This window comes from Alnus glutinosa, chromosome 13 (genome assembly GCF_958979055.1).
Source record: "Alnus glutinosa chromosome 13, dhAlnGlut1.1, whole genome shotgun sequence".
Taxonomy (NCBI): Eukaryota; Viridiplantae; Streptophyta; class Magnoliopsida; order Fagales; family Betulaceae; genus Alnus; species Alnus glutinosa.
The window spans coordinates 9,398,690-9,420,101 of NC_084898.1; the positions used below are offsets into that span (position 1 = coordinate 9,398,690).

Below are 21,412 nucleotides of genomic sequence, written 5' to 3' on the forward strand. Positions count from 1 at the left end.
CATTTACTTTAAAAGAAAAGTTAACCTTTGATTTTGAGAACTAGCATTTATTCTTAAATGACTTTGATAAACAAAAAAAGAGAAAAAAAAAAAAAAAAAAAAAATACGGGTTCATTTCACACACAATTTTGGTTGGGAGAAATAGCTTACTGGGAAATGGACTCGCAATTCCCACATGTTTACAGAGATTGAGATTGCAACACCACTAGCAAAGAAGATATTTTAGAATGCATGATTGGCATGAGATTAAAACTGATGTGATGTGTACTTAATGATATGGTGAATGATTATTTGTGCAAATTAATCTACTGTGGCGATTATAGAGAAGTTATACAGAAGTGTTCTATGCATATTTGTTCAAAACTTTATACAAATAAATTCATCATCTTCTTCCATATGTTATACATAGTTATAGAAACCACATGGATCTTTATACGCCTAAACCAATGTCAGTCCCTATAATTACCAAGTCTTGATATTATTTTGCCTCACAAAGACCAGTGTCGTCGTCACAGAAACCATCCCTATTGAGCAGTTTCTGTGGTGGAGCACTTAACAATGGAGAAGATGGAGTACCATAGGCATTGCGTCGACTGTTTCCACAACCTAAGCTTACTCTGGTGCTAACCCCTGTAACAGGATTGGTGCCACTTGCATACTTGCAAAGAGCCTACATGAAGAAAAAAAAAAAAAAACCCAAAGATTCATTACAAATGCTAAATGAAGTGAGTAATCATTGCATGTATTATAAAGTCAATCACATAAGGAAACAACTATATGTTAATCCACGGGAAATATTAACCGAAGGGGCCAGATGTACGATACTTTGGATATTTAGTAAATGCAAACAAAAATTTTGTGAGGTTAATCAAGTTCCTCAAATTCTGTACGAAAAGTCACATAGCAACAGAATCGTCCAGAAAAGAATGTCTCACTGTTTAACCTTGTATGAATAATCCAACACAGCATGCTGATATTTCTGAGATTATCTAGTCTTTTACTTTTCTTGGCCTTTTTACTAAGATGATCAAGTGCTTCCATATCCAGGTTTCAAAAGTCAAATCTTTTGCATTCTGTGAACCGCTGCTATATATAACTATAGCAGTCCAAAATCCATGAGCTGTTTAATGATTATTGCTTGTTTAATTGAAAGACTCCTACATAACATCCTTTGGGGTCATGCACCCACAGATACTTTGGATTCATTCTTTCAGCCATCATCATACAAAAACTCGAATCAGTTTCAGGGTCCTTTACAAAGATTCAATCCAGGATATATATTCACGATGGCTTCTTATAGGAATACTTTCATACCCGCCAAATCTCTGACTATATCTAATTATTGAAGTAACTTTCAGTATTGCAAATTCTTTTGGGGGCCTAATAAGAAGTGTTGTTACAACGAAAATGATGATCATATTTAGTTAGAGATGCTACAATTTGGTTATATGCTTTGCTAGCTTTTTCGGTAAAGAAGGTACCCTCAATGAGCTACTGAAACTGCTAATCATGCAAGTGAATCAAAACGGAAGGCGCAGCTACCAAAAATCAAGCCGAAGCTCTTGTTTGGAAGCATATGTGGGTAGCCAAACATTAGTTATATACCAGGTTAGATTGTGCTATCTATATAAGTAACGCTAGGGAGTTCAAATTATAATTTCGACTAATCCTTTGAGGTATAGCATAAATGTGGCTAGCGTTTTCATAAGTCGTAACAAATGTTAGAGCACTCCCAGCAGCTTCTCTTAGATTCTCATTAAATTTAGGAAACTAAGCTACTTTTTGCTTCTTTATTCAAATACACTCTAAAATAGCTTCCCTTATCCTTTTTCTACACCATTTAAATATTCTTTCAAATCAATGCTAGGGGAAGAAAAAGGAAAGAGAGAAAAGAGAAAGCATTTTTGAATAAAATAAGGATAAGGGAAGTTAAAGTGCTCCCCTAAATCTTGGGCAGCATTGTCGCTTTCCCTTGTTTAGGGAAGGGAAAGGGAATCTGCTCCAGGTGAGTTTTTGGAGATTTTTCCTACATTTATGGAAAGAGATTTAGGGCGTTTGCTGATAATGTTCTTATCAAATAGTGGAAGTCCCATATTGGTTATATATTTTAGGTCTTAGAAATTTGTCTTATTCGATGATCAAAACTTGGGTTGTAAAATGTTTTCAGCACCCAAGTCTTTTGGTATAAAAAGTTAAGTCGTTAAGTTTTTTTTTTTTTTTTTTTTGTCATTCTGTCACCTGCCCGTCACTAGACCGTGCTTACGGATGTTGTGATAAAAACCTTGAAGATCAACTAGAAGTTTTGTCGCCTAGACATGCTAACTTTTGGACTGCCAGATAATTTAGTTACCAGCACCGTCACCTTGACATGCTGACGTTTGCTAGCACAGAGAGTTCTGTCACTTGGGACCGTCACCTTGTCGTGCTGACAATTGCTAGAATAGAAAGTTTTCTCACCTGGCCCGTCACTTGGTCGTGCTGACGCAGTTGGGTTTGTCAGAAAAATTAGCAATGAAACCCTAGTTACCGGGCCAACGGATTTGGACTGTCCTTAAGCCATGGGGAAAAATGCTTGTAAAATTCCAATTTTTCTACACGTTGCTGGTGCCTTTTCCCCTTCCCTATAAATAGAATAGTCTCTCCATCGTGATGCGTGAAGCATAGACTATTCTTGAGTCTTAGAACCTCATGTGAGGATTTGCTTAGCTTCACCATTGGTGTGCCAAGAGGGTACTGTGTAAAGCGTTTGTACCTTTCTCTCTCTTGGAGTAGAGTTTGTTCAAACCAAACCATACAATTCCTTCAACTGTTTTGAGGTCTATCGGTGGATCGGTAAGGATTTCACGTAGAAGAAGATTCGCCAACAAGGAGTTGGAACAGAGGCAAGTGAGGAGCTTGTTTGTACAGAGTCTTAGCGTTACAAAGGGTTGTAAGTGTCTACGTCTATACTTTGGACTTTTCTCGTGAAGTATTCCATTAGGTTTAGCTGTCCCAGAGTAGTTTTACCTTTGAGGTGTCAAAGGATTTCCATTTCCTAACCAAAAGTCCTTGTTGATTTGTGGTTGTGTGTTTATTATGGTTTATGTTTAAACAGTATTTTTTATTTCTTTATTCACTGTTTTATTGTGCTTGATGCCATTGAGGAGTTGTATCTGGTCCTTTCAATTGATATCAGAGCAGGTTCACTCATTGTTGGACTCGCGTCCTGAGCGTGTTTTATGACCCTCTATCGTCATGGAACAAGCTCTTTCCTTGAATGTTCCTCCCTTCTTTGATGGGAGAAACTACACCTATTGGAAAGTTTGTATGAGAGCTTTCCTTGAGTCACTAAACGAGAATGTTTGGTTGACTATCGAGACGGGTTGGAAACACCCCGAAGAAGCGTATGAAGATTGGCCGAAGGAGGACAATGTCGCTTGTAATTGGAATAACAAGGGGCTTAACGCCATCTTAATGGTTGTTTCATGTAAAGAGTTCCAACGCATCTCTAACTGTGAGGTGGCAAAGGATCCATGGGATATCTCCGTGTTACCCATGAAGGTACTAAGGTAAGGGGGTTCAAGTCTTCCAAACTTCAGATGCTAGCATCTAGGTTTGAGGAGATTAAAATGAAAGAGGACAAAAAGTTTGATGAGTTTTATGCTCAAATAAACGATATCATCAACTAAAGTTTTAGTCTCGATGAAAGGATTTTTGACAACAAGATTCTTAGAAAAATCTTGCGGTGCCTACCTGAGAGGTTCATACCCAAAGTCACCGTTATTGGGGAAAGCAAGGATGTTGATGCGATGAAGGTTGAAGAGATTGTTGATTCTCTCCAAACATATGAGATGTCATTCCCTTAGCCAAAGATGAAGAATTTGGCTGAGGTCCTCTAGAAAAGAGAAGGCTATTGTTGTTAAGTCCTCTGGTGATGATTCTTCTAATTCTGAGTCCTTGTTGACACGGAAATTTCATAAGTTCCTCAAAACTTCTAAGGAGTCAAGTAGGACCTCTTTTGCTGATTCTTCAAAGGGTGATTTCCCAGGAGACGCCCATAGCAAGAGTTTTAGGCCCAGGAAAGACAAGAATACTGAGGGCGTTCAATGTTTTAAGTGCTCGGGTTTTGGGCATATTAGGACTTAGTGTCCTAATATAAATAATTTAAAGGGGCAAGCCATGAATGCCTCTTTGAGTGACAAGTCTAAGTTTGATGACTCCAAGGACTCTAAAGAAAAGAATGTTAGTTCCATGACCTTTCCAACCACTTTGGAAAGTATTGATGGCACCTCGGATGGTGATCCTTCGGTGCTTGCTGATTCTTGTGATGAGGATTCACAAGATGACTCTGATTGTGGTCTCAATCTTCTAGAGGCCTATAAAAAACTTTTTAAGGAATGTGAGAAACAGAAAAAATTGAACAAAAAACTCCTTAAAAATTTGGAAAGCTGAGGTTAAGAAAGAATCCTTGTGTAGTCAATTGTTTGATGTTAATGCTGCTTTGGATTCTTTGAAAGTTGAGAACAATGATTTAGAGGATGTCAAGGAAGCCTCTAAGTTTGATTATCCTATGGACTCTCTCAATGCTAAAATTGACATATTTTGAGTTCAAAAGCCCTATGGTGACAAGTGTGGACTTGGTTTTGACCTAAACACTTCATCTTCAAAAACCACACTTGTCATTGAGGGAAAAATAAATTTGTTCCCCCCACTTGTATAGATGGTGTTGTTCCAAAAGTTGCTCTGGAAGTAGTTGATAAGAGGAAGGGATTATTGTTTGTGGACAATAGGTCCAAGGTTAAGGGTTTTAACCCTCACAGTAGACAACCTTCTCCAATGCATGTCCCTACTTGCCACCTCTATGGAAAAGTTGGTCACATACGACTCCAGTGTCTTCTTCTTAGGTCTAGGACCCCTATGAAAATGACCACCCCTCCTAGGAAAGCAACCATCCCTCCTAGGAATGATATTGAGAATCTCGTCTTTAAGATGAAGAACATTGTCATTCGATTGGACAAGCTTGAGGATGGTAAGGGACCTACTTAGTGTAGGTAGATGGTAGCATGGTTAGGATTGTGGTGCATGCATTTCTTCATACATCCTAGGACATGCATTTTTTGTGCACTTCATTTGTTTTGTTGTTGCTTTTTCCCTTTTGCTTAGTTGTTCGCACTGTATTATATATATGTGTGTGTGCGCGTGCGCAAAAAAAAAATTTGTTGAGAGGAGACCTTACTCTTACGCACTTTTCTTAAGTATCTTAATTTCCACATGTCTCTCATTAATTGGTTCACTCTTCGTGTCATGATGTGTACCATTTTTGCCTGGGAATTGATTTATATGATGAATAGTGATTTTTATATGTTTGCACTTGTTAATTGGTTTGATTAAGCCATGTTGAAATTTTTCATGCACACTTTGTTCACAAGCTTGAGGTTTGGCTACATGTGTGAGGTTTGGTTGGCAACCTTGTGTGTAGAACTGGTAATTCCTAAGACCAAATTGACCACTCGCAGTCAAACCTGAGACGAAATACCTATTATATCACCTCTTTCAATAACAAAGAAAAATGTGATCAAAGATTAGGTGTTTACAAAAATAAAATAAAAAATGTCAAAAGCAAAAGCAAACACAACATTTAAAAAATATTTGTCTCTGAAGTGCTCATAGAAAGAGCTTCTTTCATTGCGGAAAAATTTGAAATGCCAAATGGACTTAAGTGCTTATTATTGTCTGAATTAAAGAGGATTAATGGGTGTGTGTAGTTGTTTATTAGCCCTGGTAGCTATAAGGTTCGACTTTTGGTCCCAACAATAACCTAGTTCTCATGTGAGCAAGCTTGACCCCTTCATATATGTATGGTCTTAACCTCTTGCTTGTGAGCTTTGTTACTCAGGGCTAAGACAACTAATGCATAATATCAAGTATGCTTCCCTGATATGAAGCATGCTTAATATTCCGGCAGGACATGCCTTAACGAGCCTTCTTTTTCGTCCTGGTGGTTAATAGCAAGTGTTGCTATAACTAAGGTTAGAGGCTCGGATTGAAGAGAGAAAGAGGTAGGACATGGCTTAGTTGTTTTGCAATTACATGACAAATTATTATTATTATTTTTTTTTTTTAACATAACTCTCGAAATTTATTAATCAACATCAACAAAGATCGTTTTGCTCCCTTATTATAACATCAGAAAGATAGTTCGGTATTTATTCTAGCCAAACTTGATCTACGATATGGTTGACTGCTACTTTGACTAAACCATGAAATGCAAAATTGGCCTCCCGCTTTATCTCAACTTATTCAAAGCAACTCTAATCCCATCCACAATATGGCCATATTAACTCCAATTTTTACGACTTGCCTTTACAGTATTCACAATGTGTACAACATCTTCCTCTAATATAATCTCCTGAAAACCCATTTCCCTAATAAACTCTGCTGCATGTAACGCTGCCAAGGATTCTGCTTCTACCGACTCTACTAATATATTTTTTGTTGTGCTCTGTGTGGCTAATACAAAACCTTCAGAGTCCCACGCTATATTTCCAAAGCCTATAGACCCCTTAATTTTATCCATTGCTACATCCCAATTAGCTTTAATCATACCTGTAGGAGAATTCTTCCATTTTAATTGCACAACTTCTTGTTTGTCTTCCGCTCCTTCATCTTCTTTTGAATTTACTTCCATAAACTCATCAAGAGAGTCCAGAGCTTCTCGGAAAACTTGGTTTGGATGGATAAAGTCTCCCCTATGTACCACTGCATTCCTTCTAAACCATATTTTCCTTGCTACCACTGCCAAATAATTCAACTTCCTCAATGCCGCATTTTTCTAGCATCTCCTCTACCACATAAAAAAATTAGGGTCCTCACAATAGCTTTTTTGCTCCTCTTTGTACCCAATCCCCCAAACATCCCAAGCAGAAGAGCAACTCCACAATATATGTTTAGTTGTCTCCACTTCCATTCCACAAATAGGGCATTGCAAGTCTGATACTATACCTATCCGAAATAGATTCTCTTTTGTTGGGAGGAGATTGTTACATGCTCTCTACAAAAACATTTTCACTGTGTTTGGTATTTTAAATTCAAAATCACCTTCCATACCCAATCTCCCTCCGCGCCTAACGGATTGAATTTCCATCTCCAAATGAATGATATGCACACTCCTTACAGAAATTCTCCACTTGATTGAAGTGCCTCTCCATATCAATAAATCTTGTTGCTGGCTTGGGCTTAAGGATATCTGACAAATGACCCTTGCTTCCTCTTCTTGAAATACCTCTTTAACCACTCTAATATAAGCTCTTATTACGATCTATGGTGTGATGGGCTTCGCGATTTCGCAAAGCACATGGAGGAGGTTTGTACCTTGAAACTTAGATGCTTTCCTAATTTAAAAATAAATAAATAAATGACACCCCGGTAGCCTTAGTAATGCTTGAATTTGTAATATAAGCAATTCCTATAAATAAATCAATAATTAAGAAAAAGAAAAGGCACAAGGTTGCAATTATGAAATCTATGGGGCTTACTGTTGTGTTTCACATGGTTGCTCTTCACTTAGCTAAAAAATGTTCCAAATGAAGAGCCCTTAAGGCGGCACTTGCAGAAGGTTGCGTACCATGAATTTGAAATCAAGAGCAATACTCCATACTAATAAATCACAAGATTAAATTTTGATAATGATTTTCGAAAGTATTTTTTTGGTATGAGGTTTTGAAAATAGAAAGGCGTTTTCAAAACCATTACCAAAGGAGGCCATCACTGGAAATATGACATCATAGAACAACTATCAATACGTAATATTGTATAGAATTATATACCTGCTTCTGTGGAAGATCCAGAACAGCATCACTGAAGTCAGCACCTTCAATGACGGCACCCCCGAGGTCACTACGGGTGAGAACCGTTCTAACGAGCACGGCATTTGTGAGATTGGCTTCATTCAAGACCTAAATCATATAATCCTTTATAATTTTTAATCAACAATACTCATTTTTAGTTCAATTTGCAGAAAAAGTAATTTGATATGCTTTACCATGCGGTCCATCAACGTGTCGCTCAAATCAGCACCTGAGCCAAATGAAAGAAGAAAATTAAAAATTACTCCAGAAACCAATTGATTACTCAAAAAAACATTAAAAATGTTGGACCGTCCAGGCCCATAGACATCCATCCCTAATTTACTTCTAAAAATAAATATATCCTTGGGATCCTAAATCCTAATTCCAGATCAACTCAGACCCTAGAAGAATAGAAAGCATACAAAAATAGATATAATTTCTGGTCTAACCAGAAAAGCAGAATCCTAACCGACTAGGTGTCTAGGTCAGTTCGATTTTTTCTTTTTATGTAATTATGAATTGAAAAACGGTGGCTTATTTTGCTGATACTACTCTTTACTCAATTGTAACTTTTTGGCTTTGGCCTTGCGGATTTTCTTTTGCAATGCTAGAAATTATGCCTTTGAGACTTTGTTCTCACGTTCTTTTATCCTCTGATTGTCTATGGGAATTTGAATTGGAAAAGGCCATTAATATATTCAGTGTTGGAATCTTGAATATTCAGAGAATGGTTCTGCAAATCAGTGGTAGTTTTCCTAAAGTGAGTTTAAAAAGACCGATGAGAAGACAGGCGATGTGCTTCTCTTGTTCCCAACAAGTATAAGCGGCACAGATTACGGTTTGCCATGATTTTCCTAAGGGCTGTTGATGGTTTGCCCCTAAAGTGCATGGTGTAGACCGACCCCAAAGACAGGGTTAGCAACAGTGGAACCTATGCGAGTTGGGTTGCCAAAGGCAAAGGCCCTTATTACTTTAGAGCATTAAACTACTAAATTGTAAAAAGAAAGATGAGGCAAAGACCCCTGCGTCAATTGTAAACATATGCGGCCACCTCGGAGAAGAAACTTCGGCAACTCAAAGCTTCCCTCCATTTTGTGGAACAAAAGCTCCACATATTTAGTGTGGTCTATTTCACAGCAATCATCAATCTTAATTGTATGTTCAGAGCTCCTTTAAGACAAACATCTCCTCCATGATTAACTAGTAGAGCTACCCCATTCTGCCCAGAAATTTGCCTGTGAGACTGAATGTGTTCCAAGAGTTCATAACAAGTTAACAACCTTCTACTAAGAAAATAACAAGGACCACCAGGATCAGAAATTGGAGGCAGAAGCAGGAAGCACTCAGTAAATCCCATCTTCCAACCTCACCTTCAAATAGTTCAATCAAAAGGAGCTCATAGATTCTACTCAGAAAAGATGCACCAACTGGAATTCATTGAAACCCATCCAAGACTTGAGTAATGGTATCAGAGCTCCTTTAAGACAAACGTCTCCTCTATGACTTCCACCAATCCTTCTTCCTCTGCCACTCAATCTCACAATTCGAATCTCCACCACTGCTGCCTTCCCTACCCCCTTATCAATCTCAATCACTTAATCACCATTAAGTTGTCACGGGAAAATTATTTGTTATGGAGAGCTCAGTTGGTTCCCTACTGAAAAATATAATATGTGACTCCTATGTATGTGTTGACGAAGTGAAAACCCTTTACCAACAAAGAGAAAAATCACTCTGAGGTAGCCAAACTCAGGAAATCCACTATTCAGAAGACAAAGCTAACTAACAAAGCAATAATACTCACATAATCCGATACAGTAATTGTACATCTAACTCTGACACGTACCTATACGTGACCGCTTCCCAACCAGACCTCCTATCTTAACTTTGGGCTCCTCCCTAAACTAGAGGAGCCCAAAGTCGAGAATGTTATTATCCAAGTCGACAATTTCTGTTTTCCCATGGACTTCATTGTTCTTGATACTGAACCTGTGGCTAATCCCACAAAGATGATCCCTGTAATCCTCGGTCGCCCTTTCTTAGCTACAGCTAATGCAAACATAAATTGTAGGACTGGAATTATGAAGATCAGATTTGGGAATCTGAAGGTAAAATTGAACATATTCCATACCTTTCAGCAACCACCGGATAAAGCTGAGTGCTTCTTTCTAGACTCCATAGAGAACTTGGTTGCAGAGCCCCCTCCTTGCATTCTTACTAAAGATCCCTTCGAGGCTGGTATGATGCACATCAAGGTGGATAATTGTGATACAGGGCAATCCATAGGCCAAGCAAATTGCTGGCTTCCCACTACTGTCAAACTCGACGTTCCTCCATTGGCCATATCCAGAACGTCTCGATTACTGCTTCCAGGTAACATTCTTTCCCGGTGGTCCAAAAAGGTAAATGATAAAGTTACCAAGGGCAATGATTGCAGCCCTACATAAAGGGCATTAAACAAAATGGAGATGTTGCTTCCATCTATTTGACGGATCCCAGGAGTTTTTCTTATCCTTCCTCGTTTTTGATTTCTTTGTGGATCTGATTTATCTGGCTGAAGACGTTAAACTTAGCGCTAATGGGAGGCAACCCTCTTTACTAACACTTCTCCTGTTAATTTTCTTGATGCTTATTATAAAACTGGTGTAGTGCTTTGTTTTTTGAAGGACAAGCATTCTTGCGTTGAAGTTTGGGGGAGTACAACCAGCCCCATTTTTTTTTCCTTCCAACCAGTATTGTATCTCTATCTATACATTGAGGACAATGTATCGTTTAAGTTTGGGAGTGGGAAAAACATTTTGTTGTCCTGTTATAGATATTATGACTGCCTGATCATGCTATTTTTAAGTATTTGGTTGAACTTTAATTTTGATTTGTATTTCATTGGTGAGCTTAACATGATGAACACATGATCACTTGACTAGGGAATTAAGAAGTTTTGTTATTTTCTTTGGCAGCATGAGATATTACTTGTTTCAATTTGATTCTCACAAGCACACTAGCACGTAGTCTGTGGGGTATGAAATTTGAAATCAGTTATGCCTGTTATCAATATCTTGGATGCAGTTGGGTAATTTATTGGAGGAATAACCTTGGCATTTAAAAAATAAAGAAAGAAAAATAAAATAATATTGATCACTTTGAACTTTTCACTGAGTAACCGGATCTCTTGCCTCATTAAGCATTGAGTGTTCACGTCAAAAAGTGAAAGTTTTCTTTGATTGATAAAATGGCTAAGTTTAGCTTCGTAACCTTTTTGACTCGAGTTAGTAAGTCTTTAGGATGTTTTACACCTAATGCCCTAAAACCATCTGGTTTGGGAGTCATTGACCTAACACTCGTTACATGGGTCAATTAAAAAGCTTAAGGGAGCTAAGCATTGCACAGCCTGCATATATATAATAATAATAATAATAATAATAATAATAAATATATATGCCTTGGTTGTTTTATATAATAGGGAGTCCGACGAATTTTGAGTGTTGAACCATTCATGATTGAGATTAGTTTTTGAAACCCCATGACTATGTATTAAGTTCACTTTATACTAATTGAATCTTGTGACATCTCATAATGCCATGTTAGTAGCTTAATTTTTAATTCCCTGAAATTGTAAATATGGAGTTTATTTTGTTAAGCTCGCTAATGAATGAGAATCATTGTTTTTGTGACACTTCAATCTTATATATAACATGATCTTCCATAATGTTTGTGGGTATCAATTCTGGCAAACCCTCACGAGACTTCACTCGTCCACTAGGGAGTCCTAAGGGTTTAAAAGGCTTGTTGCATACGCTAAATGCAATCGTACATCCCACGAAAGAAGGATTTATTTTGTTGTTTTTCAGTTTTATCTCTTGTTTTGTATTGCCAAGGGACTAGCAATATGTAAGTTTAGGGGTGTGATAAGCGTTGAATGTTGCACATTCAAGCCCCTTAACTTGCATATGTTAATTCCTTGGCATTGTTATTTGTTTGATTTTGTGTTGTTTTATTGTTTTCAGGTTTTAAATAAAGATCCAATTAATTCTATTGATTTTGGGCTTAAAGACTGCTTATTTAGAACCAAAAGGAATTTTCTCCAAATTTTGCATATCTGAGACTTTTGCTGCCAATGTTTAGCATCTGTCTCTCCGTCGTTCTCTCTTGCCTTTTCTTGGAGTTTCCTGGGTGGTGGGTTTAATTTTTTCGTTCTGTTGGAAGGGATGCTTTGCCTGTAGGGGTGTCGGTTTCGGCCTGATGGAGAGCCGGTTCTTTGTGGAGGCGAAGTCCTTCCGATTCTCGGTGGAAACAAGGTCTACCGAGCTTCGGGTGGAGGAAAAGAGGAAAGGGTTTTCAAGCTCTACTGTTTTCGGGTTGAGCTGCACTGCGTGGATGCTGTCGAGGGTGGAAGAAGTTTTGGGTAATCCTGGGATCGAGGATTTCGTTAAATCCTTTAGGGAGGGGTCTAAGGCGACCATCACTCGGAGAGGTGAAAACAGGTCTGGGCGGTTCTTGGAGGTAGCTATTTTCCACGGAGGCCGAAGAGGACGTATTCTCTTTCCTGAAGGTCGGGACGGGAGAGGGTGGAGCCGTGTTTCCGGGGAGCTGAGCAAAATTCTGGATTTTCTAGGAACCACGGTTGGGTCTCCGACTTCTGGCAGTCTACCTTCCTCTGGTGGTTTTCCGTCAGGCGTTAAGCTGGGGAAAGGAACAGGGCGTCCATCGTTTGCGGAGGTGGTGAGTTCAGCAGCAACCGTCTCAGGAAATAGGGTTGCAGCAAAGATTGTTAGAGATTGGCCTTTGCCGGTCAGGTGCAACTTGGAGAAGACGCAGCTGCGGGGAATGAAGATGGGGGCGGTCCGTCAGGTGAGAGATTGCTCCGTTCTGGAGGAGCAAGCGGTTGGCCCCTCGGGTATGGACCATCGTGTAGATGATCATTTCAGGTCTCGAGGTTGTGTCTGTAGACCGGCTGGCGTGTCCAAGGATTCAGCTGTTGAGGGTGACGTTTCTCTGCAAGGGGATGGCGTGTTTGGAGTGTTCGAGAAGGTTTTTGAAATTCTGGGCCGCTTCTCCAAGGCGCTGGTTTGGGCCTGTGGCTTTTCGAAAAAGTTGGGCTCTAAGTCTTTGTTTGGGTTTAAACGTAGGGTGGGTTTTGTGGCGGGCCGGGTGCTTAAGAGGGTTAAGTCTGTTTTTAAAGGGTTTCAGGCTAGGGATAAAGTGATTAAGCCCAATGCCAAGTTGGACGCTGTTTCGGGCCATAAGCTGTCTTCGGTTTCTGGTGCGATTTCGGGGCGAGGATCGGGTCCGGGGTGTCTTCAGCGTTCGGCGGAAGTCCATGGGAGCGCTCTTTGGCCGAACATGACGTCGGCAGCAGATCCTGGGGTGGATCTGGGTGTGTCACATTCCGGGGTTGGTTCTAGGGATCGGCAGCTCGTTCCAGTGGTCGAGTCCGTCAATCAGGCTACCGTTCTTCCCCCCCTTTGGACGCCGGTGTTGCGTCCTCCGGTGCTTTTGAGTGATCTTCCTTCTGGGGTACGGTCTTCTATGGTTTCAAGTTTTTCCGGTTCAGGGCTCATCCATCGGCAGGCAGTGGTTCTTCCGTCGACTGGCTCCGTCTTGGTGAGGTCGGGCGTTGAGGAATTTCAGTTTGGTGAGCCTGGTGCCTCGTCAGGCGGTGCTGGGCTTGCTTCCGTCGGCGTTGCTTCTGGGTGCTCCTACAGGATCTCTCCTTCGGCAGGCAGTGGTGCATTCGGATGCCCCTGCCTTGGTGAGGAGTTTTGGTGGGGTTCCTCTTTTTGTGAAGTTCAGAGGTCCTCAGTGGGTCTTGTTTCCTCAGTGGCCAAGGCCGTTCTCCTCTGTGTTTGGGTGCCCCCAGTTACTTGGTTTGTCATCTGGGGTCTTTGATGTGGGGGAATCTTCAAAGGGGATTGATCCGAAGGAAAGTGTTGTTGTTTACCCTAGGGTAGTGAAAGATAGTAGGTCGTGTTTTCACACGATGGGGGTTTCGTTTGTGGGATCTGATCAGAAGGGATTTCTGGATTTTTTGACTTTGATTGAGGATGAGCGCTATGACTCTGATTCCCCTTCTAAGAAGATTAAGGAGATAAAAAGGAAAAAGGAGAAAAGAGAGGTCAAGAATCTAGAATGTTCTGTTACTTTCGATGCTAGGGGAGTGGGTTCTAGCCCGGTTAGGGGCAAGAAGTTGGGGGTTTGATGTAGAATTCTTCTTTTGGGTGTTTCGGGTGTTCTTCCTTTTTTTTCTTTTTTTTTCTTTTTTTGTGGTGTCCTTTTTGTACACTTCTTGTATGCTTAGGGGCGTCTTTTACGCTTTTTAATGCTATTTTGTTTATTACCTATAAAAAAAAAAAAAAAAAAAAAAAAAAGACTTACAAGATATGTTTAAGCTTAACCAATCATAATAGAAGACCTATATGATGTGGTTAAATTTAATCAAATCAAGTGAAGGATTAAATCAGAATTTCTACACTAAGAGTCAAAATCGGATTGGATTCAAATTTGGATTCTGCACATGTTTCAGTGTTTTGATCATAACTTTTGGCTCAAATATTGGATTGCAATGAAATTGGTGGCGTTGGAAAGCTAATAAAAAATGCAACAAATATGTTAGAAATAGCTTTACCCTAATTTGGAAGTTTACTATGCCAAAATCGTCTCGCAATAAAAGACCGCAATTCTGGACGAATTTGGAATCATTTTCCTACTTGGATTGAAATTTCAATCTCCTACTTGGACAAGAAGACTCAAGAGATGATTTTTATGGAATTCCAAGAGCTTCTAGGCCTCTCCTAATATCTATAAATAGGCCTCTAAACATTGAAGAAAGACACACTGCTACCTAGAGCAAATTCAGAGAAAAATTTCTTGAAGGCTTGAAGAGTTGAAGAGAAGTAATCATGGCAGGAGGCCATCGCAGCAGCATCATGAACGGCTAAAAACCTTTGTAAGGTATTGATATAACCTTATCCAAGCACAATGGTTTGATTCTATTTTAATTTAGAGAATTTTAGTTTATGCATGTTGGTTGTATAATTATGAAAATTGCTATAATGTGATATTATTCTTCATCTTTTAATGCAATTGTTCTTCAATTCATAATCAATATTGGTAGAATTCTTCTCTTGTCTTAAAAAGCTTTTTACCTTTATTGAACTCAAATCATTATTATTTTCTGTGATTATGAGAATGATGATTATACAACGGGTTTAATTGACATGTGATTAAGAGGATTAGATAGGCCATGCCTAGGGAAGACGAATCGTACTGCACCCTAGTTTAGTGTAAGTTAGGTAGACGATTCGTACCAATTGAAGATGGGTTATACTTTTCCATTGATTGTATGTATCCTATTAAAGACGTAGCTAATCCATACCTAGGGAAGACGGGTCGTACCGCATCTTAATGATTAGGTGGACAGTCCGTGCCAACCGAAGATGGATTATACTTATTCTTTAATATGGTAACTTCTTGTTTATTTATAGCATGCATAGAATGAATTTCTCTAATTAAATATGATTAACCATTGATGTGCGGATGGTGGTAAAGTCAATACTCTACTCTTTCTCTCTCTTATATTTCAATTCTCTTTTATCTTTATTTTATGCACTTTAGTTAATTTCAAATTCAACAATCTTTTCCTTAGTTATTTTTAATCTTCACAAACTTGATACCAATACCCCTCCAGTCCTTGAGGTTCGACACCCTCAATATAGCCCTATCCTACAAGGATTCGTCCTATTGCGAGTGGTAATTATTATTTTTGATATATTTTGGTAAACAATAGACCACATCACTAGTTCACCTTCTCTACCATCTAGCATTCACATAACTAGCAGTCATAGCACTTCTCAATTGTCCCCACAAGTGTCTTTGGTTCCTGCCTCGCTTGTGCCACCATCTATTCAATCTCAAACTTCCCTTACTAAGTCCCCACCTACCTCTGCTCAACCACTCGAAGAGCCTGGTCTAGTGCCTCCTCCACGCACGCACCACATGATCACACAGTCTCAACATAACATTAATTAACCTAAAACCTTCACAGATGGAGCCATACGGTATCCCTTGCCTTAAGCCTTAACTACTACACTTGATTCTGATGAAGTCGAGCCCATGTCCTTCTACTCAGCTATCAAACATGTAACCTGGAGCACAACAATGGTAGAAGAATTCAATGCACTCTTAAAAAATGGAACTTGGACATTAGTCCCTCACAAACCTTCTATGAATGTTGTTGGATCGAAATGGGTGTTTCGAATTAAGCACAAAGCCGATGGAAGTGTGGAATGCTACAAGGCATGCCTAGTTGCCAAAGGTTTCCACCAACAACCGGGGGTTGATTATGGTGGGACTTATAGCCCTGTGATCAAGCCTATAACAATTCTAACAATACTTTCTATTGTTGTATCTCCAGGTTGGCAGATTCGATAAGTTGATGTAAGCAATGCCTTTCTCTATGTCCATTTGAATGAGATTGTTTATATGGCACAACCTCCTGGCTTTGTGCATCCTCAACACCCACATGCTGTGTGTCTAAGGTACTTTACCACTTGATTACCTTGCACTCTAGTGACTTCCCCATTAAAGATCTTGGTCCCTTAAGCTTACTTTTAAGGATTGAAGTCACTAGACTTTCTGATGGGCTTCTACTGTCACAACAGAGGTATATTACAGATATCCTTCGTCACACAAATATGTCTCATGCTAAGCCTATCAACCCTCCCATATCAGCTTCGGGTCCATTAAGCAAATTCTTGGGCACTTCCTTCTCGAATAGTATTGTAGGTGCATTGTAGTACCTTTTTATTACCAGGCTCAATATTACTTTTGCTGTGAATAAGGGTGCTCAATTCATGCATGATCCACATGATGTTCACTGGTAAGTTGTTAAAAGGATCTTATGCTACTTAAAGTAGACAATTGCTCATGCCTTGCTCATAAAAAATGCTCTTCCATGAAGCATTTTGCCTACTCCAATTTTGATTAGGTTGGCTACCTTTATTACAGGAAGTCTATGTCTGGCTACTGCATCTACCTGACTCGCAACCTGATATCATGGAGTTCCAAGAAACACTCAACCATCTCTCGATCAAGCACGGAATCGGAATACAAAGCCATGGCCACTGCCTCAGTTGAACTTAGTTGGAATCAATTTCTCCTTCGTGAGCTTGGTGTCTCTCTTCAAGTAGCTCCTACTCTCTACTGTGACAATATTGGAACTACTTGCCCTTCCTCTAATCCTGTTTTTCGTGCCCGTACCAAGCACATAGAGATTGATTATCACTTTGTGCGAGACCGAGTTGCAGCCAAAACACTGGTTGTTCATTTTTCCCTAGTAAGGATCAAATAGCCAATATTTTAACTAAACCTCTGGTTTCTACTAAATTTAGTTGTTTGCAGGCCAATCTCAACATACATCTCCTCCATTACGATTGAGGTGGCATAATGAAGCACAATCTCCCAATCCTCATTGCCAAACCGATAAGAATAAAGATGGATAAATCAAAACAGTTTGAGATAATGTGATTATCTGATGTCTAATAGCTCTATAGTTTCGATTGTATCTAAACTCTTCAGTAATTGTGTTGGATAACTCTAGATGAAAAGTGATTAGCATAATCTTGTACATTAATCAATATAAATACAAACTGGCATCCACACATTCGGTGGGATCTTTTTCAGAGCAATCATCAATCTTAATTGTACCTTCTGATAAGAAGCAGTGAAAAGAAAGATTGTTTATCACTTTCGAGTCTAATCTGCGTCAACCTGAGCTGAAGGCCCAAGATTCCGAACGTTCAAATGTGAGTTACATGAAGGACAAACTTTAAGTGAGGAAGTATGGATAAACTGCAAGAGAATGTGATGCAGCACCAGGGAAAAACACGTAATAAGAAGCAAAAGGAACAAGGTTTGTCACACCAAAAAAATATCTCACTCAAAACACAGGCAAATAGTTTAGAAAATATAGCTTTTCATTAATTTTGTTTTTGGGTATAGAGCATTATATAGGCTACCTACTTATTCTAGTGGTATTAGGATAAAAGAACTACTGACTGACCAATTAAGGATAAGAAAAATCAATACAAGTCTAAAACTACTTGAGACTAGTATACAAAAACGTCATTTGGCTTGATAAGGAATCTTCAGGAAGACAACTCTGGTACACGGAGTTGAAGTGCGAAACAATCATTCGTGCAAATTGAACTCCCTTTGCAGATAGACTTTTCGTGTAACTCGGGTTCTACACTTGCATGACCGACACTGCTTGAAAATTAGAAGACATTAACATGGCTGTTGGTAAATGGACTCTGTACTCTGTCAGAATGTTCCTGCTAGTTCGGAACTTCCAGAACACAGGATGGTAGTGCAGGCTTTGATGGCTGCATCAAAATTTCTGTGGAGGGCTAGGGAAAAGAGGAATGAACCTTCAAATCTTAAGCACTTTCGGGTTTAATCTACATCCCTCCAAGCTGAAGTCCCAAGATTCTGAATGTTGGAAGGTGATTTACATGAGGGATAAACTTTTAGAGTATGGTAGTATGAAGAATAAGGTGCAAGAAATGATTCCTGCTGGTTCGGAACTTCTGGTGCACAATATTGTAGTGCAGGCTTTGATGACTGTACCAAAATGTTACGTGGAGGAAAGAAACTTCAAATCTAGTAGACTAGACGTAACTAATATAATTTGCGGAGAGATGGGTGGAGTACTTGGAATTTTTCATGTGTTAAGTATTTACGATTTTCTTCTTAGAGAAGAAGTTATTTTTATGATTTTGAAACTTGAAAGCTCTCAATTTCTATTTTTGCATGGCTCTGTTACTTAATGTATTTATTGTGTCTATCGTTCAGCGATTCAAGAGTCTTTTCTTTCCCTATCGATAACACAAATTGTTAAAATGACAACGAGATTACCTGAAAAATTTGCCTTGTATGCAACTGCTTTCTCGAGGTATGCACCATTGAATGTTGAACCACTAAAATCAGATTCCCTCATATCCGCGGCCGTGAAATTGGCTCTTCTGGAACAGTCATTCAAATTGATTACAAACCCATGTTTGCAGCATGAAATTGACTATGTGTTGAGTTGATTTTTGCAACATTTTTTCATTGCTGAGTAATAAATCAACAATAAGAAAAGAAAACATGGAATAGAGGTAGAGATGTAAAATCACCTGAAATTTTCATTCATATGTACTGCTTTCCTGCATAACAAGAAACAGAGAGTTTTTTAACTGCTTTCAGAACCCCAGAAGTTTAAAGGAGGAGGAAACGTACCTGAGGTCTGCAGAACCAAATTGGGCTGCTGAACCTCTCCCGAACTCCCCTGGAGTAGCTGCCTCAAACTTGTTGAGATCAGCAAGAGCGGACATGTTGTTGGAGCTGAAAGTAATAATGGCAGCTGCCATCGCAGTGGAAACCAGTTTCCTCCATTTCTTAGATTCTGAGTCGGCAACCGAGTGCCTAGAATAATCTTCCTTTTCAAGCAAAATTCAGTGAGCTATGAACTACATGTTGATTGCTGTGAATTATTATTACTATGGTAGAGCCTAGAATAGATAGATGCACTCACCGCGAAAGGAATTTTGCTGACAGACTATGGCAAAGGGCTTTGAAACCTTGGAATTTGATGAAGAAATGTTGAGGGATTTTATGGATAATGGGGAGATGGAGGAGAGTGCCATTGCCGGTTTTCTTCTATTTTTGCACAAGATGCAAAACAAATGGATTGGTTGAGAATTGAGACGACAACACAAGATATGTTTCTTTTGGGTTTTCTTGCCGTCCTCCCACGTGTCAAGGAGCCAAAGAACAATTACAGTAGATCTGCATACACGTTTATTCTAACTTTGGATTTTCTCATTTTATCTCGCTGAAATTTAGAAATTTATTTAACAAAAAAAAAAAACTGTTTTCAAAATTGCAAAAGTCGAAACTTTCCTTCAGCTGTAGACTGTAGTCATATATAGATTAACTTCTCAGATAGGTTGGTTTAGTGTGTACTACGGTCAAAAATCAAAATAGGCTTTTAGCGCCGTGTCATAAAAAATAATAATAATAATAAATATATATATAAAAAAAAAAAAAAAAAAAAAAAAAAAAAAAGAGATATATTATCTGTACAATAATTATACAACAATACTGATATGTCTAACTTTTTGTTTTTAATTGTGTTCGAGTTATACAAATAACTAAAGAGAAATGCTAGCAGCACTACTACTCTTCACTCTCATCTTCTTACTCCCTTACGTGGCTAATGCTATGTCAGATTTTAACTACTGTTTTACAACCTGCCAATGAAAACTGTTAGAAAATTATTTCATAAAAATTTAAGTTTCTCTCCAATTTCAAAATTTCAACTTTCTCTCTATTTTCTCAATTATTCTTTGTTCTACGTTGAAAAGCTATAAGTTTTTGTATGCTTTATAAGCATTTATCTTGCTCTTATATATACTAAATTGGATTTTGAGTGCACACATACTAGCCATTGCACGCACGCACACGTGTCGCTTAATGTAATGCCTTGTATTTTAAAATATTGAATAAAATATCTTAAAATATGATTTAAGGCCTAATAAACTAAATATAAATATTTATTCATAAACATTCATCAATTTAGGTTTAAAGGAATCAAATACTTAGTGACAATATATTTGGAGTTTAAAATAGATTAAAAGTCTTGTCGAGTGTAATCGATCGAGCGATTATATATTAACTTAGAATCAACCAATTGATAGAACTAGAAATCGATCAAGCGATTTAGTTATATAAGTGCTGAAATGGATGGAAATTTGACTAAGTATAATCGATCGATCGATTATTCTTCAATGTAAAAATGCGATCAATCGACTTTCTATAGAACTGCAGAATCTCGTCCGAATCAGCTGTCCCTTGATTTTTATCAAATTCTCATCATTTCTTTTGATGAGTCATGGTACAACTCAACACCTTATGGCCATTGATCAGTTTTTGATCAATCTTAACCATCCAAACCCTATCATCTTGCTTAGTTAAGATAGGATTGAAGATAAGATAAAAAGATATTATGAAATGTAATGATTGTTTGATAAATCATCAAACTTGCCCTTCAAGTAGGTCTTCTAGCCATTAGATCAGATCCAAATGGAGAGATCTAGGCCATTCAAATCAGTATAAATAGAGGACAACCTCCTTCACAACTCTCTTTAAGAATTCTTGAAACTCTCTCAAAACTCTCTTGGTTCTCTCATTCTTTCTTAGTGTTCTTTTGTTTTTGCAACAGAAAATAGAACATAGAAGCTTTGATCTTCCCTCAAATTAGTAGCTTTCTTCCTTTCTTTGTTGTGCATGATTAGAATATAAAATAAGGAAATCAAAGAAGAAGAATTGCATCTTCTTCTCCCTTGGACAGTAGCCTTTAGTGTTACATGTGTAGTTGTAGTCTTTGTTAGGCATTAGGTCTGTTAGAATTATCTGTTAGTATTTTATTATTATTAGTATTATTTCATTTATTGCTTTAGTTATAAACGAGTCTTTAGTATTTGTATTTGGTTAGGGGTCTCATGTTTATCTCTTTTATCTTTATTTTTTAGGAGTCTTGTTGACAGTAG

At 38.4% G+C, this 21,412-nt stretch overlaps 1 protein-coding gene across 3 annotated transcripts; it reads right to left on the reverse strand.

Annotated features, from left to right (window-relative positions):
• Positions 1 to 246: 246 nt before the first annotated feature.
• On the reverse strand, positions 247 to 19,610 carry LOC133854373 (thylakoid lumenal protein TL20.3, chloroplastic). 3 transcript variants are annotated; one of them, XM_062290554.1, is made up of 7 exons: positions 19,396 to 19,610; positions 19,101 to 19,296; positions 18,998 to 19,027; positions 18,738 to 18,841; positions 8,021 to 8,055; positions 7,806 to 7,934; positions 247 to 670 (listed from the first exon to the last, which is right to left on the reverse strand). In XM_062290554.1, the coding sequence occupies exons 1-7, from the start codon at positions 19,505 to 19,507 to the stop codon at positions 479 to 481; spliced, it is 798 nt and encodes a 265-aa protein (XP_062146538.1). In that variant the 5' UTR covers positions 19,508 to 19,610; the 3' UTR covers positions 247 to 478. The 3 variants fall into 3 exon arrangements, with proteins under 3 accessions (XP_062146538.1, XP_062146537.1, XP_062146539.1); XM_062290553.1 differs by having other exon boundaries at positions 18,738 to 18,844; positions 19,396 to 19,605; XM_062290555.1 differs by having other exon boundaries at positions 18,738 to 18,844; positions 19,101 to 19,300; positions 19,396 to 19,540.
• Between the last annotated feature and the right edge of the window lie 1,802 nt (positions 19,611 to 21,412).